The 13,973-nt window shown below is 35.5% G+C and overlaps 1 protein-coding gene across 5 annotated transcripts in view; it reads left to right on the top strand.

Annotated features, from left to right (window-relative positions):
* LOC140647825 (uncharacterized) overlaps positions 1–13,973 on the top strand; it is a 25,188-nt gene extending 11,215 nt beyond the window's left edge. For 4 of the 5 annotated variants that reach the window (XM_072852896.1, XM_072852898.1, XM_072852897.1 and 1 more), the window contains exons 10-17: positions 300–416; positions 1,233–1,371; positions 3,489–3,534; positions 3,867–3,926; positions 6,057–6,164; positions 7,846–7,942; positions 8,910–9,110; positions 12,271–12,493. In XM_072852896.1, the coding sequence (XP_072708997.1) occupies positions 300–416; positions 1,233–1,371; positions 3,489–3,534; positions 3,867–3,926; positions 6,057–6,164; positions 7,846–7,942; positions 8,910–9,110; positions 12,271–12,350 (848 nt within the window). In that variant the 3' untranslated portion in view covers positions 12,351–12,493. Of the gene's footprint in view, positions 1–299; positions 417–1,232; positions 1,372–3,488; positions 3,535–3,866; positions 3,927–6,056; positions 6,165–7,845; positions 7,943–8,909; positions 9,111–12,270; positions 12,494–13,446 lie in introns of those variants that run through there. The other variant, XM_072852895.1, reaches the window with a different exon arrangement.

Raw genomic sequence — 13,973 nt, 5'->3', positions numbered from 1 at the left:
CCTATTGATTAATGTGTCTAATTTTGCACATGGCTATGTGGCATTCTGCTATATTTATAATATTTACATCTTTTAAGAAATTTATGTATGTAATTATAACTAGGTTATAAAATATTTAAAACTTTGTTATTAATTTGTAGTTTATATTTAATATGCTTCCACATAATAATGCTTATAAAATTAAAGTTTGTAACTAATAGTGCACAGAAACAGAGCTAGTTGAAATTGAAGTGCAGTTTTAGAACCCTCCTCTATCAAGATAATGTCCATTGTGCTACATTTCAAGCATGTTTGTTTAGATCCTAATACAGATGACAGCCCTTCAAAAGCTAAAGTTCAGCATGTGGATATGTCACTTAGTAATGAAGAAAAAACAGACTGTAAAAATAAGGATGGAATGCCAGACCCTATTCAAGGTAAGAGAAAAATGGTTTTTTTTATTAATTTTTTTTAAACTTTCACCAATGCATGAATTATTTACTCTGTATGTGCCTGTTTATAGCTTCTATAGTTATGTTCTGCTATAGAAGGTGAATTTGCGCAGTGTGTGGATGGGTTTGGGGTCTGTGGCAGAGAAAAGAATAATCCCAGTGTTTGCAAAGAAAGCAGTCCAGTTTTACTTAACGTTGCTGGATACATTAGAACAGAAACAAGACAAGATTCATAATTAGAAAATTTTACTATGCATAGTTTTAGCGGAAGGCACAGACTCTTTTTGGGCATATAAACTGTTCTTCGGTGTCAGGAAAAAAAATGGGAACAGCTGCATGCCAGACTGTTTGTTTAGAGCACAAGGAGAATAAAAAGGAAATAGATTGGATAGATTTTTTTTTTTTGAACGACATCTAAAGTATTTGACTAATGTTTATTTTCTTGAAAACAAAACCAGAATTAAATATAAAAATCAGTGAACACCATGTAACTGAAGAAACATTAGAAGTTGCTGCTTGGTTGTAGACTTAATGTCAAAGATGAGATTAGGGTTCTATCTAAATGCATTATAATTATTCTAATTCAGAATATTTCTGATCAGAAATACAAACTTGTGCTTCATGGCTGAATCAAATATTTGATTTTTAGGTTCAGTTTTTATTTTATTTCTTCACAAGATACCTTACTTTCACCTTCAGGTTTTATTGATGTTATATTTAAAAAAATATTCTAAGCAAAGAATACTTTTAAATTAAAATATTGGAAAACCATTACTAAATATACTGATTTTGATGTTTTAGATGAAAAGAGTGTTCAAGAGGAGCAAGAAAGTCAGAAAGAACAGGCAAAACCAGATGAGAAGGTTGAACCTAATAAGGCTATTGAAAGCAGCAAAGGCAGCAAGACTGAAGAAGGCAGCAAAGGCAACAACTCACAAAAGTAAAACAAACAAAAAAAAACCCCCATACCCCTTTAAATTTACTCAAAGGAAAATGTAGATGATAACTGTCTATGCTGGATTTGCACAGAGTATGCTGTGACGAAGAAAGGCATGCTATAGTAGTAAAATGCTTGTCTTCTGAAATTGTGCTCAGCTGTAAACCTCTTTCATCAACAGAAAACCTGGTGTATGTAAAGTGACCTCAGATTTTGCTCTAGATGCAACTAGTTTTTATATTTAACTGTGTTATCCTTAAGTAATAATCCTCATGTACTACAAGTTCAAAAAGAACATTCCCTTGTGGTTTAATGAAACCCTCTAGTATGGCTTCAAGTCAGATAATTACGGTGGTATATGAACTGATTTTAGAAGGAAAAGATAACCAGTAAATAGCTGTAACAACTGGGGTTCATCTTTACAAAAGATTTCATGGAGGAACAATAAGTATTGTGTGTGGTTCTAAAATGGTGAAACTGTGCATGCTGTTTGTAAACATCTTTATTAATAACAGTATTGTGAATTTAGGTTGAACTATCAGCCTTTGTGTGAGGGGAATATCTCCAACATCAGTCATCTTTGTGCAACGCTAGGAACCACAGGAAAGCATTCGATAAGGGATATAATACACACATCAACCCAAACATAAGACTTTGGTTCCAGCAATTAGTTCTTTGGTTTTGCTCTAATGACATTCTCTTGGAGTGTTTCTTAACTTTAAACTGGTAGTATCTCTCCCAGACATGGAGGGCTAACACCTTTTGCTTGTTTACTGTTATCCAGTAAAAGGATACATTTTCTTGTTCCTGAAATGTCTTTTTGTAGGACTTCTGCCTCTCTATGGGGCTACCATTAAGGAAAAGGATTAATTGAAACCAGATTCAAGTCCAGGTTTATGGATCTTTGTGTTCATTTGTCTGGCTTTCAAATAACTGTAACAGTTCTTAATCTGGAGAGTGAACTAGTTTATGAAAGCATCAAAAATAGGGAACTAATAAAAGCTCAGACATTCACATCTGGAAATGTTGCTGTCTATTTCTACCTGAAACTGATCCTCATTGTGCAGTTCTGTACTTTAAGTTTTAAGAGCAGCATCCTTTGGAAAATCACTTAATGTTTTTCTTTTAATCCACTTGTTCAGATAGATCCTGGGTAACTATAAGCAGCCAGGTGTTTCAGCAAGAAACTGATTTGGAAGTTAGTTACTAAATTAGGACTTCAGCTTGTTCTTTTACTGTTTATTTTTGTGAGACTTCTGAGAGATCTGAACTCAAGATATGGTTTCTTAAAAGGAATAAGATCAGATTCTCACTGACAGCAAACAGTCAAATGATGTTTCCACTTAAAGATTCTGCAATATCAGTCTGAGACTTTCTATTACTCCTAATTTCTTTGTACTGAAGTTCTGCACAGACGGTCATCTGAAGATGTAAATTATTTTGAGTTCATTAAATGTATTATCTGCTTGTACTACAGTTTTGATTCCAAAGAAAGATTTCAAGAAAGAGGAGGGCTTAGGCATGGCAGTCATATGGTTTTGGTTAATTTAAAAAAAAAGAAAAACAAACCAAAAACACACCACTCTCAGCCCTGGTTCCTGGGCTTGCAAAGGGATGGAACGCATTGATACTAGTTGTAGTTGCACAACAGTGCAAATATGGGTTAGTAACTTTTAGTCATGTGAACCTTTGTATGCCCAGTATCTCTGTGGCTACATTGTAAAATACTTCTTTTTATAGCTGAGTTTTTGTAAAGGCAAATTTGTGAAGTGCTGATAAAAATCATACTGTAATTAGGGGGCTTGTCTTTCTGCAATGCATACAAAAATCTTCCAGCTTTTACTATCAATGTCAAACTTTTTTCTTAACTCTGGGTTTTAGAACTTATGTACTGGCTAATCACACTAAAAAACCCCTCATAAATATTTTTTTACTATGATATCTGGGACCACTGGGATTTCTGCAAGGAAATAATATGTGACCTTTCAGAGTGTGTCGGAACTACTGTAGAAGTAGTGTGTCAGGAATTTAAACTGTTTATCAGTCATTGACTGACTACACATTTTTGATAGATCAACCAACTGTATACTGTTTTATCTATTTATTTATTCTATCTTAAGGTGTGAGACCAATAAACAATCGCAGGAAGAAAACGACGGAGTTGAGGTGAATGTTTTTCCGTTAATGGGTTGCTCCAGTTTACAAATAGTTGGGGAAATAATTACATTAATATATGACTGGCAATGGTGTTTGCTTTTGGTTATTCAAATTAATAATATTATTGACAATAAATTAGCTACAAGTTACTAAGCAAAACTATTAAGAACAAGGTTTTTTCCTACTTTGTCATGAAAACACATGTACACATTTCATACAAGCACACGCTATTTAATTAGAGCAAGAATCTAGAATAACCATAATAATAATTACTGTTTAGTTGTAGTTATAATTACTGCACATAATAGATCTCTGGACTTTTTTTTTTTAATATTGAACAGCAAGAATTTACAGCAAATACTGAAGAATTCACTAGCCAAGAAGAACTGTTGGGTTATTTGGTGAGTGTTAAATCCTACTTTGCAAAGTAATTTTTGAAGGAAAAAAAAATCACAGAATTACTAAGTTTAAAATGTAGCAAGTAACATGAAAGCCAAAATGTAGGCAGTCTGCTAATCTAACAACATATTTTGTCAGAAGCTAGGATTCAGAATAAAATTAATATCACTGAATTTATAATATATCTATTCATTCTAAAGTTTCTAGACAGGGTTTTTGCCAAAGTACTGGTTTACCGTCAGAGGAATGACTTGCATTGAAAATTAATGCATTTTTCTCAACTCTAGCTTAACTCCACTCCTGAACTACATGCTTAAGTAAAGTGACTTTTAAAATTTTTTTTTTCCTTTCTTTTGTAATTGGTCTATCATCTTCAAATGAGGAATTTAGAAAGATGTAATTCAATAATGGAAGGAAGCAGAATGAAGAAAAATATCTGAGATATGCAGAAAGGAAAGAAGCAATTTTTAAGAAATAAAATACAAGCTGTATACTTCAAGAAAAAAAAATACAAAAAAACCCCAAACTAAAAAACCCCCACCTATTCCCTTTGTAAAGTAAGTGGCAGAACACCTGAGTTCTATTCAGTTGTTGAAAATATGCATTATGTACACATTCACAGCAGAGATACAATCAATAAGAGTGGAAAACTAGCAGTTGCCAGTTGTCAGATGTATTAACAACATCTGTGGTCTTGCATACAGAAATAGTGATTTTATTAAAAGCATCAGTGACAAACTGTATGCAAATCTTTACTGATAGTTGCTGTGACTCAGCTACTGCATGGTAATTTAAGCACTATTGACTATCATAAAATCTTCTCCCCTTTTTAATGGGGAATTATTAGGTGTAAAAATTGCACCTTGCTAATAAATCTTGAATTTGTTGTGAGGCATCCCCTTGTTTAGTATGATTGTCCTCCAAGAACAAAAGAGGACTGTTGGGAATGTGATTGGAACAATGTTCTGTTTTGGAAAATTTGAAAATTGTTTAATATTAGCATCTACAGTCATTTTTTTTAAAAGCTGCATTATGTGTTTCTATTGTTGTTGGATTCAAAAGGCTGCTTATGTAGTGGAAAGTAATTTTACAAGTATCTTTTCTGGACTTGCTGTTCATATCCTGGAATAATCCCAGTTCTTCAATAATTATCCATAGTGTATACTTTTTTTAATGGTGAAAATCAGTGTGCTCAGCTTTGTCATTAAAATAATTGTATTTCTTTTATTACCTGATAGCAGAGATACCCTTGCCCAAGTTTAATCTTCTTTTTCCACCTAGTTTTTGACAAGATCTTCTTTAAATATAACTTGTGCAAACCAGTAAAGATAAATACTATTAGTTTTAAAAATATAATGTAATCCCTGTTATGCTGTCACATGTGAATTTAATGCTAGTTTTTTATTACTTTTTTCCATTGTCTGGAGTGTTTAAAGGTGTTTGTTTCTAAGCCAGAAGACTTTGAATTGTTAGGACAGGCCTGCAGTTCTGTTACATTGTGCCCAGTGGAAGTGTTTTCAGCAGAAGAACTTTATTAGTATAGACAAGATGATGATGCATATAGCTCTTTTTGGGAGGACTGTTAGCACTAGAGCTTGCTCCCCTACTAGAGCTTCAGAGTTTCAAAGACTTGCTTTTTCCTTAGGCTTTTTGGGAAGAAGGAGGTTAGTATAAGGCAAGGTGGTGTATATTTTCACATTCAGTAGTGTTCTGGATTTTTGCTACTTTCTAGAGAAATGGGTTATGACTATGTTGCCTCAGGGAAATTGTACATGTTCATTTGTATGCAGGTATCTTGGGAAGACACCAAAATACTTAAGGAAAAGCATTTTCCTGTATGTATTTCCAGGCGTATTCTTGAGTTGTTCCTTTTCAGGAGATTGTATTGGGTAGCTGCAGCTTCCTTCTGTTAGGATCCCCTTCCATTTTCTGCCCTCCCTTCCCCCCCAATTTATGGGATTAAAACTAAAAACTTTATTTGCTTTGTAACTTCAGCTATGTCTGACAGAAGGATAGAGACATAAAAAATGAGGTTCCTGCAGGTTTTGTTTATACATTATGATACTTTAATCTTTCAGAGGGAAGATTTTTATTATTGTGTGTTGTTGTTTGGTTTTGTTTTTTTTTCCTAGCAAAGTTTTGAGATACTGAATGAAGATGACGCTTCATTTATCCTAAAAGTTACACAGACTCTTACAGATGCACTAGTGGAGTATCGTCAGCAGGCTGCATCAAAAAAAGTAATTTGCGTTTTGTTTTGGTTTTGTTCTGCAAATCTATAGATTCCTGTGATTATGCACTTTTATTATAGATAGTTTAATTATACTTTTAAAAAATTGCTGTGGAGACTGTATTGTAAGTTTTGGCCATTAAATACTTGAATTTTTGTAGTGATGATAGGATAAACAGTTTTTCTGTTGAGGAGCCTTAATACTTTCTCTTCAAAGGTACTTGGGTTTGTTTTTTTTTAATAGAACCTAAAAATCATCTTGTCTCTTATTCCCCTTAGATACTTTTCTTTACATTTAAGTTTTTCTGCTCTTTTTGCCCCTTTTCAATTCGAACATAAGCTTTTCTCATCTCTGCTGACCTCCCTGACACTCTTGTTCTGTATCCCATTTCCTTTCCCAGCCTTCACTTCATTCACCATGTAATCAAACATTATTGACATTAATTTTCGTTCTTATACAACTTTTTTTTTGGTCTTACTCTTTGGATGGTTCCCTTTTGAGGTCTCTTTCTTCCCACACTATTAGAAACCCAGTTTTCCCCCTCTCTGCTATTGCTTTTAACTGACTTACTTGTCTTTGCATGGGCATAGTATGGAGGTGTTCTGAGGAGTACTTTGAGGGTGCTGTGGTTGCCACTTGCGTTCCCTATACCTCCAGTTTACGTTCCATTACACCATAATCTCCACAGTTTCCACGCTTGGAATGATTTTTCGTTCATTCCCCCATTGTCAGCAGGGATGGTAGGAACTTTCCTCTTGTTGGTGACCCATTCAATGTATTTGCCATAGGAAACATTATTTCTTAGCCCTCCCAACATTTCTTGGAGAATTGTCAGTATTGAACAGACTTCTCATTCACCACAACAGCTAATCCTACTACTACAGCTACTTAACTACTTTTTTATTTAAAGGGTGAGCTTAAGTGGATAATGCCAAATGCGGGTAAGTACAAGCCAAAAATCTGGAGAGAATCACAGAGGTGACACTTCAAGAAAAAAGTTTCTTTTTTTTTTTTTTCCTTTTGTCTTCAAAAGCCTTTCTTAATTCAGGACTTTATTATAAAGTTTATATTTGTTCCCCCTATTCCATCTTCCCTCTATTGGTTTCTTTCTGCCGTAAAGGCAGTACTTCTCCACGATAAATTCCATGCTTATAGTTCTCATTAATTATTTACTGCTTTTAACTTGCTCATTAAGCTTAGTTTCACCTTATTCCTGGTGGGTTTTCCATATATGATTTTGTTGTTTTATTTATATGGAAAGAGAGCAAAATCTGACATGTTACAAAACAATCAAGTTCTAACTGAAGTAACTTCTAGCCTACTAGTTGTAGAAATTTTTTTTTATTATTATTCTAAACTGTGGTCTTTCAACTGGTAATTTTTTAACTAAATCTTTTATTCTGAGTGTACAGTGCTTCCTTTTAGACCTGACAGGTTGAGAATTAGGCTCTATAAGTATCACTTCTTGGCCTAATACAGTGCTTTTTCAGATGTAGAGAGATACCATGAGCAGTGTGTGCATGGAAGTTCATTACCAGCTGTATGATTTTCAAAGAAATATTTGATTTTTCAGATTTGGTAGCAGAAATACTGGTCTTGTATGTGTTTTGTAGTCATTAAAAATGTTGTAGTTTGTCATTTTAAGAGGTTGTCTTGATGAAATTCTGAACACAACTTTTTTCAAACTCAGGACATCTTAGATACTGAATATAATGGAGAAGAAGCATTGGAACATTCCACAGAACAGTCTGACCTGACTTCAGCAGATATTAGTGACTCTGATACTGGTAACGTTAGCATTGCAATCTTGAATGTGCTTTAATCTTAACACTGAACCTTGCATAAATTTTAGTAAGCTTTTTTTTTTCTGCTTCTGTAAAAGCAGGGCTTACGAGCAGAACAAAGCCAAGGTCAAGTAGCGTAAATTAATAGTTTGGGGTTTTTTTTCCCATCCTCTACAAATGTTAGAAAGGGCAGACTATTCATAAACATTCATCCGACTTAACTGTGTTTGGGTTAGGCAACTGTTTCTAAGGAGGCTTTCAAAGTTTAACTCTGACTTTTTTTTTTTCCCCCATTTCTTTCCCTTCTTAGTGGAGAAGAGGCTTAGTGCAGGTCTACTGCAATCAAGATGCTAGTGGAAGCAAAATTATATTGTATAGGATGGAAAATTCTTTTTAATATCTGAATATTGCAGCTACTTGGCCTCAGTACTTCTGATCAATTTTTTTCAAAGAATCTTGGATTTCTTTGAGGTCATTTCCTTCTTGATATAAACAAATGGTTATTTTTTTCTCAAGTGTAGGAAGTATAATCCTATGCTTGGAGAGGAAAAATACCCAGAATACTAGTGAAGCTTTATTGTATGGTTTTTTTGTTTTCTGTGCAGTTTCAATTTTCTTTTTTTCTAGGAAGCTTAGCTTTTGAAGACCTCAATTAATACAATGCTAATAACAAAAATTGCAATGGCCTACAATATATGAGACTTGGAACTCTTAGTTCCTTTTTGTAAGCATAATGGAAATAGCTTTCACCCACCTCCCCACCCTTGTTTCTCCACGATTTTCTGTAAATGGAAAGCATTCCTGACTCTCAGTTGTATGAAAATGTAGTGAAGTCAGATGTGAACCTTACCAGCAATGCTGCTGTGCCTGACTGGAAGTGCTTGTTTTGAAAAGCCCTATTTGGAGAAATAAGTAATGAAGACTCTTCAGAATCTTCTCTTACTGAAAAACAATATTTCTCTTCTTTAAGACTATTCAAGCAGCCGATCAGCTAAGCAGTCCTTATCAGTAAATGAAGAAGACGAACTCCAAAACTTTTCAACTGGCTCTTCGGAAACAGCATATGATAACAACATCACTACTGAATTTTTGAACAGTGTAAGAAATATGAATGTTGAGGAAGTCACTGCTACTCTACACAAAATAGCAGCAGCAAACCCAGCTTTCAGAGGTAATTCGCATATACATGCATACACACAAACACATATATATAAAAATATACATAACACAATTTTGTTAGCTCTGTGAAATACTAAGGACTATATGGGTCAAAGAACTTTGAGGTATTAAGGAGGGCTGAAGAGACTTTTTTTTTTCCCCCCCCTTTAACTTTTGCAGGATCCAGTTTAGGAATGGGAATTCAAAATGGCTGCCTTCCCATGAAGGTGTTAATAATTGCTGAATTTCTTTTTAAATTCTTTTCTCACTTGTGCATAGTAACATTTACATGGTGAGAGGTAGTAAACTAAAATCAAGCATATTGTAATTAGAAAAAAGGAGAATCTTTTGTCTGTGATATAACTGGTGAAATACTGGTTTTGGGAATGCCAACAGCAAAGAAATTTTTACTTATTGATTCCTGAAGGAACTGTACTTGCACAGTAACATAGAAATAATAATGAATCAGAGACACGTAGTCTTTCTTTCGCTTGTAAGTTTCAGCTACTAAACCTTCCCACCTCTCCAGCCAACTGCTGCCCTTTCTTCAGAAGCTTCCGGGTACATTTCTAAGCTTCTCAGAGTGTGTTTAAGGATCATCAGGGTAAAAAAAGAACACTGAAGATGAGCACATTGTAGAGAAGCTTAAGATATTCTTTGGCTGAGTGCTCACTGTGGAAGAAACTGGAGAGACTGCAATCCGTGCCATAATCACTCCTTGGGCATGTGTGCGTGCACATGCACGCCAACAGCTCAGCAGAGTATCTGTTTGGAATGGAAGCTCTGGAACAAATTGACAACATAAAACCATGAAAGTAGCAAACTGTTATAACTCTTCCACCTGGTCCTAGGGACCTCCAGAACAAAATGGTTAAGTTCCTGATAGTAGTGATTTCTCCCATAAAGCTTCCTTTGGAACCTGGAAATTTGTGGGTGGCAAATGTGGTTCTCTTTTATGTATATTTCTCTTTTTTTAGGATTTTGTTGTGTGTTGAACACAGCTGCTTGCTCACTGCCCCCCAACCCCTGGCAGCTGGACAGGGAAGAGAATAGGAAGAACAAAAGTGAGAAAACTCGTGGGTCATGATAAAGCCAGTTTAATAAGGGAAGGGAAGGGGTGGGGGGAACAAGTGATGCAAAGACAATCGCTCAGCACTTCCCACAAGTAGACTGATGCCCAGCCAGTCTCTGAGCAACAGCTGCCTTGAAAGCCAACCCCACCCCTTTGCCTCCCCAGTTTTTATTGCTGAACATGATGTATGGATATTCCTTTGGACAGTTTGGGTCAGGTGTCCCAGCTGTGTCCCCTACCAGTCTTTTTCCCATCCCCTGCCTAATCACTGTGAAGATGTAGTGTGGGAAAAAGAGAAAGCCTTGACACTGTGCAAGCAGCCTTTGGCAACAGCCAAAACAGTGGTGTGTTATCAGCACTCTTTTGGCCACAAATACAAAACACAGCACCATACAGGCTGCTATGAAGAAAGTTAACTCCATCCCAGCCAAAACCAGTACAGGATTCCAGATGATCTTTGAAACTGCCAGCTTCTATTGGACTGGTGAATAGAAACTGTTCAGAAAAACAAGGTAGGAATTAGTGGACACCTGGAAAAATATGATCTGCTTAGAGTGGTTGGGAGGGAATGAATATGACTTTTGCAATAAGAAATCCTTCCTTACAGACTTTCTGGAGTTGTCTGAAAGGGGTCAGCAAAGGAGTCAGATAAAGGTGATCCAGTTCATATAGTCTGTTTGGAATTCCAATAAGCTTTTGATAGGTACCCTCATCAGAGGCTTTAAGGGAACTAACTGGCTGTGGGAAAATAGGGAAATCCTTGCATTGTTTAAATAATAAAGAGATAGCAAATGGGCAATTACTTTTTACAATGAAAAGAGGTTCCAGTAGAGAACTGTGGGCCTGTGCTTAAGACCTGGGCTGTTTAGTATCTTCATAAATGACCTGGAAAAAGGGATAAGTATCTGGATGACAAAATTTTGTCAAATTCAAAACAGTTTAAAGTATCAGTCGACCGATGAATTTCAAAAGCTCCTCATCAAATCAGTGGAAATACCAACTTATCAGTCCAAAGAATATGTCGAATACAAGGAATTAAGGAAAGAATGGAAAGCAAGATATGGGAGTCATCATTTTGCTATTGCATAAACTCATGCTTTACCTGTATCAGGCATAGGGCCTATATTTCTGTTTCCCTTATTTCAGATAAAGGACTTTATTGCTGCAAAAGGTAACAAAATATGGGAATATCTTCCAAATAAGAAGCAAAAGAAAGCTAGGACTCTTTGGCCTGGAAAAGAGATGACTGAGATACTATAACAAAGATCAGTAAAATCATGAGTGGATGGCGATGACAGACAGGATTCTATTATTTCCTATCTCTTTTGATCCATAAACTTGGAGTAGTGTGGGAGTCCACCTTTGAAATGGACAAAAAGAGATGGTTCTTCATGCAGTAGTAGGTGGATGATTTATGGAACTCCTAGCAAAAGGATACCATGGATACAAAAATATTACATGTGTCCTTGTTTTTGCTGTCTGGGCCAGACTGGGCAAGTGTTTGGAAGAGGACTACTGAAAAGTTTGCCATATAAGACTTGGAAAGTTTCCTGAGCCCGAGATGACCTGAGATGGGGAGGACATACTATTCCCACACCCCACCAAGCATCAGGCACACTTGTCCTGCTCTTACTCTTCCGTTAGCATTTGGTTATGGGTGCTGAATGTTTATTATTACCACTTAAGCAGTCCCTGTGTTTCTTCTACTTCTCCTCTCCCCCTCCTAACATCATGGGCATTAGTTTCATCACAGCAACGTGGCCTTCTTGCTTGTGTTCAGAAGAAGACACTTTGACTTACTGTTAGAGTGATAAAATCAAGCATTTCTGGTCTTGCTTTCCTGATTATTAGCTGTCAGAGACAGAGTAGAGGGGCAAGACAGACCCTTTAACTGAACCAGTACAGCTGTTCATAGCAATATACAGTTATAGTATCCAGGCACATTCTGATTGTTAACGGTTATGGTATTTTTCATTTAATAAGAAAAGATCCAAACTCATGTCAGCATCTAAATATTTCAGTATAACTTGTGCTTTTAAATGTATTTTAGTATCAAACCACTTATTTTCTGGTTTTGTTTGTTTGTTTGCCTTTAACTAAGGAATTGATATTCCGAATGTTATAAGGATCCTGACTGAAAGTGGAACTCTGAGAAGACCAAGCAATGGCAGCACACAGTGACATGGTAGTTAATAGAGTTAATACGGCAATGTTTACTTTCTGTAAGTTTCAGATTGTTGTTTTACTTCATATGAACTCAGTGTAGCTGATTTTGCTATGTTCAAATTTTGTACTGTGTTACTTTAATTAAATTAATAACTTGGTTTTGAGATTCTTGTTATTTATTTATCCATGTAGCTGAAATTTCTATATTTGTGGAAAGGTTGTAATGCTCATGTTCTTTCTTTCCATGTTAAAACATGCTTTTAAAACAGGTAACTTGTTTTTCTAAATATCTTCAAATACCGTACATTGACAGTCTGATCTTTTCTTATTGTTGGTTCTTTTACAAAGAGTTATCAACAGAATGAACTACTGCAGCCAGCAGTACAAATTCATCCTACAACAAATACTTGGAAGTTATTCCCTGTGGCTGCTGGGCCTGACTCAAAAGCTATCATAATCGACAATCCCTTCCCATATAAGGATTATGAATAGGTTGCACATATGTTTTTAAGTAAGGATTAAAAATAATAATAAAAAGTCAGTGCTGTCAGTCTAGTTCTGAGTTGAGAAGTTCCTGGATTATAGGCAATTTAGGGAGCCTAGATAGTTGGAAGCTTGAGCAAAGTCAACAGAGGTTGGCTATGTCTGCAAATTCAGGGATATGCCCCAAGACATCTAACCAGACTGTGGTTAAGAGGCGCTGATGCGGTAGTGAAAGTATCTTTTGTCTTCTCTTATACCACCAGTATGCAAATGAAATGAAAGCTGGCTTATGCTGTCTTTCAATTCAGGCTCTTTTAACATGAACTTTTTTCCAGCTAAAGTAGTAGTGTTTTTGACTGGATGTAAAGGTCTATATATTAATGACTACTACTTTTGCAGGATGATGAAAAATGTTTTGTATGGTTACAAATTAGTGTGCTTGGAAAACAATTTTTTTTTTAAAATTAAATTGTGTAATTAAAATTTGCTTCCTGCTTGTGACGTTGGGTGGCATTCAGTGGTTCTAATTAAAGCTCTTCAGCTTTGCAGCCAAATGCTGGTATAATATAGACACGCTGGGGCCAGATGGTAAATGAACCTTTTAATGTTAACTTACATTTTTTTTGAGATCTGGATGGAACTGAGAATCCTCATCCTCATGGTTTCACATCTTCATATCATGGAATGCAAGATGCCATAAAAATAAGGTAACAAAGAAAGCAGCAACAAAATTCATTAGTTTTGTTCTACGAACAGACAGAGGAATGAAAACAGTTCAATGACAATTAAAGAAATTAAAACACAACATGCTGCTTTAAAGAAATTGTGAAGAATTTCTAGAATGCCTCTAAATATGTTCTTGTCAGAAGCAGAGATGGAACCAGAGCGCTTACAGCTCATTTACTCTATAATAGGGACAATGTTAATGCCTGCTTAACGAAGATGAACTTGATCAGTAAAAACATCTTTTAGTTGATACGAAATTCTGAACTCTGTTCCTGTAATACAGAAAATAGAAACATATTTTTTTGTTTTGTTTGTTTGTTTTCAAAGTGCAGAACATTCTGTGAATTAAAATAATAAAATCAGAATGTTCAGCTGTTGTAAATGGTCATCTCTGGGACAGCTTCTTTTTTTCTCTGACTATGGAATCAT

The sequence above is a fragment of the Ciconia boyciana genome, chromosome 2 (genome assembly GCF_034638445.1).
Source record: "Ciconia boyciana chromosome 2, ASM3463844v1, whole genome shotgun sequence".
NCBI classification, from domain to species: Eukaryota; Metazoa; Chordata; class Aves; order Ciconiiformes; family Ciconiidae; genus Ciconia; species Ciconia boyciana.
Note: the sequence above shows the minus strand (reverse complement) of the source record. Positions and strands in the feature narration are given on the sequence as shown.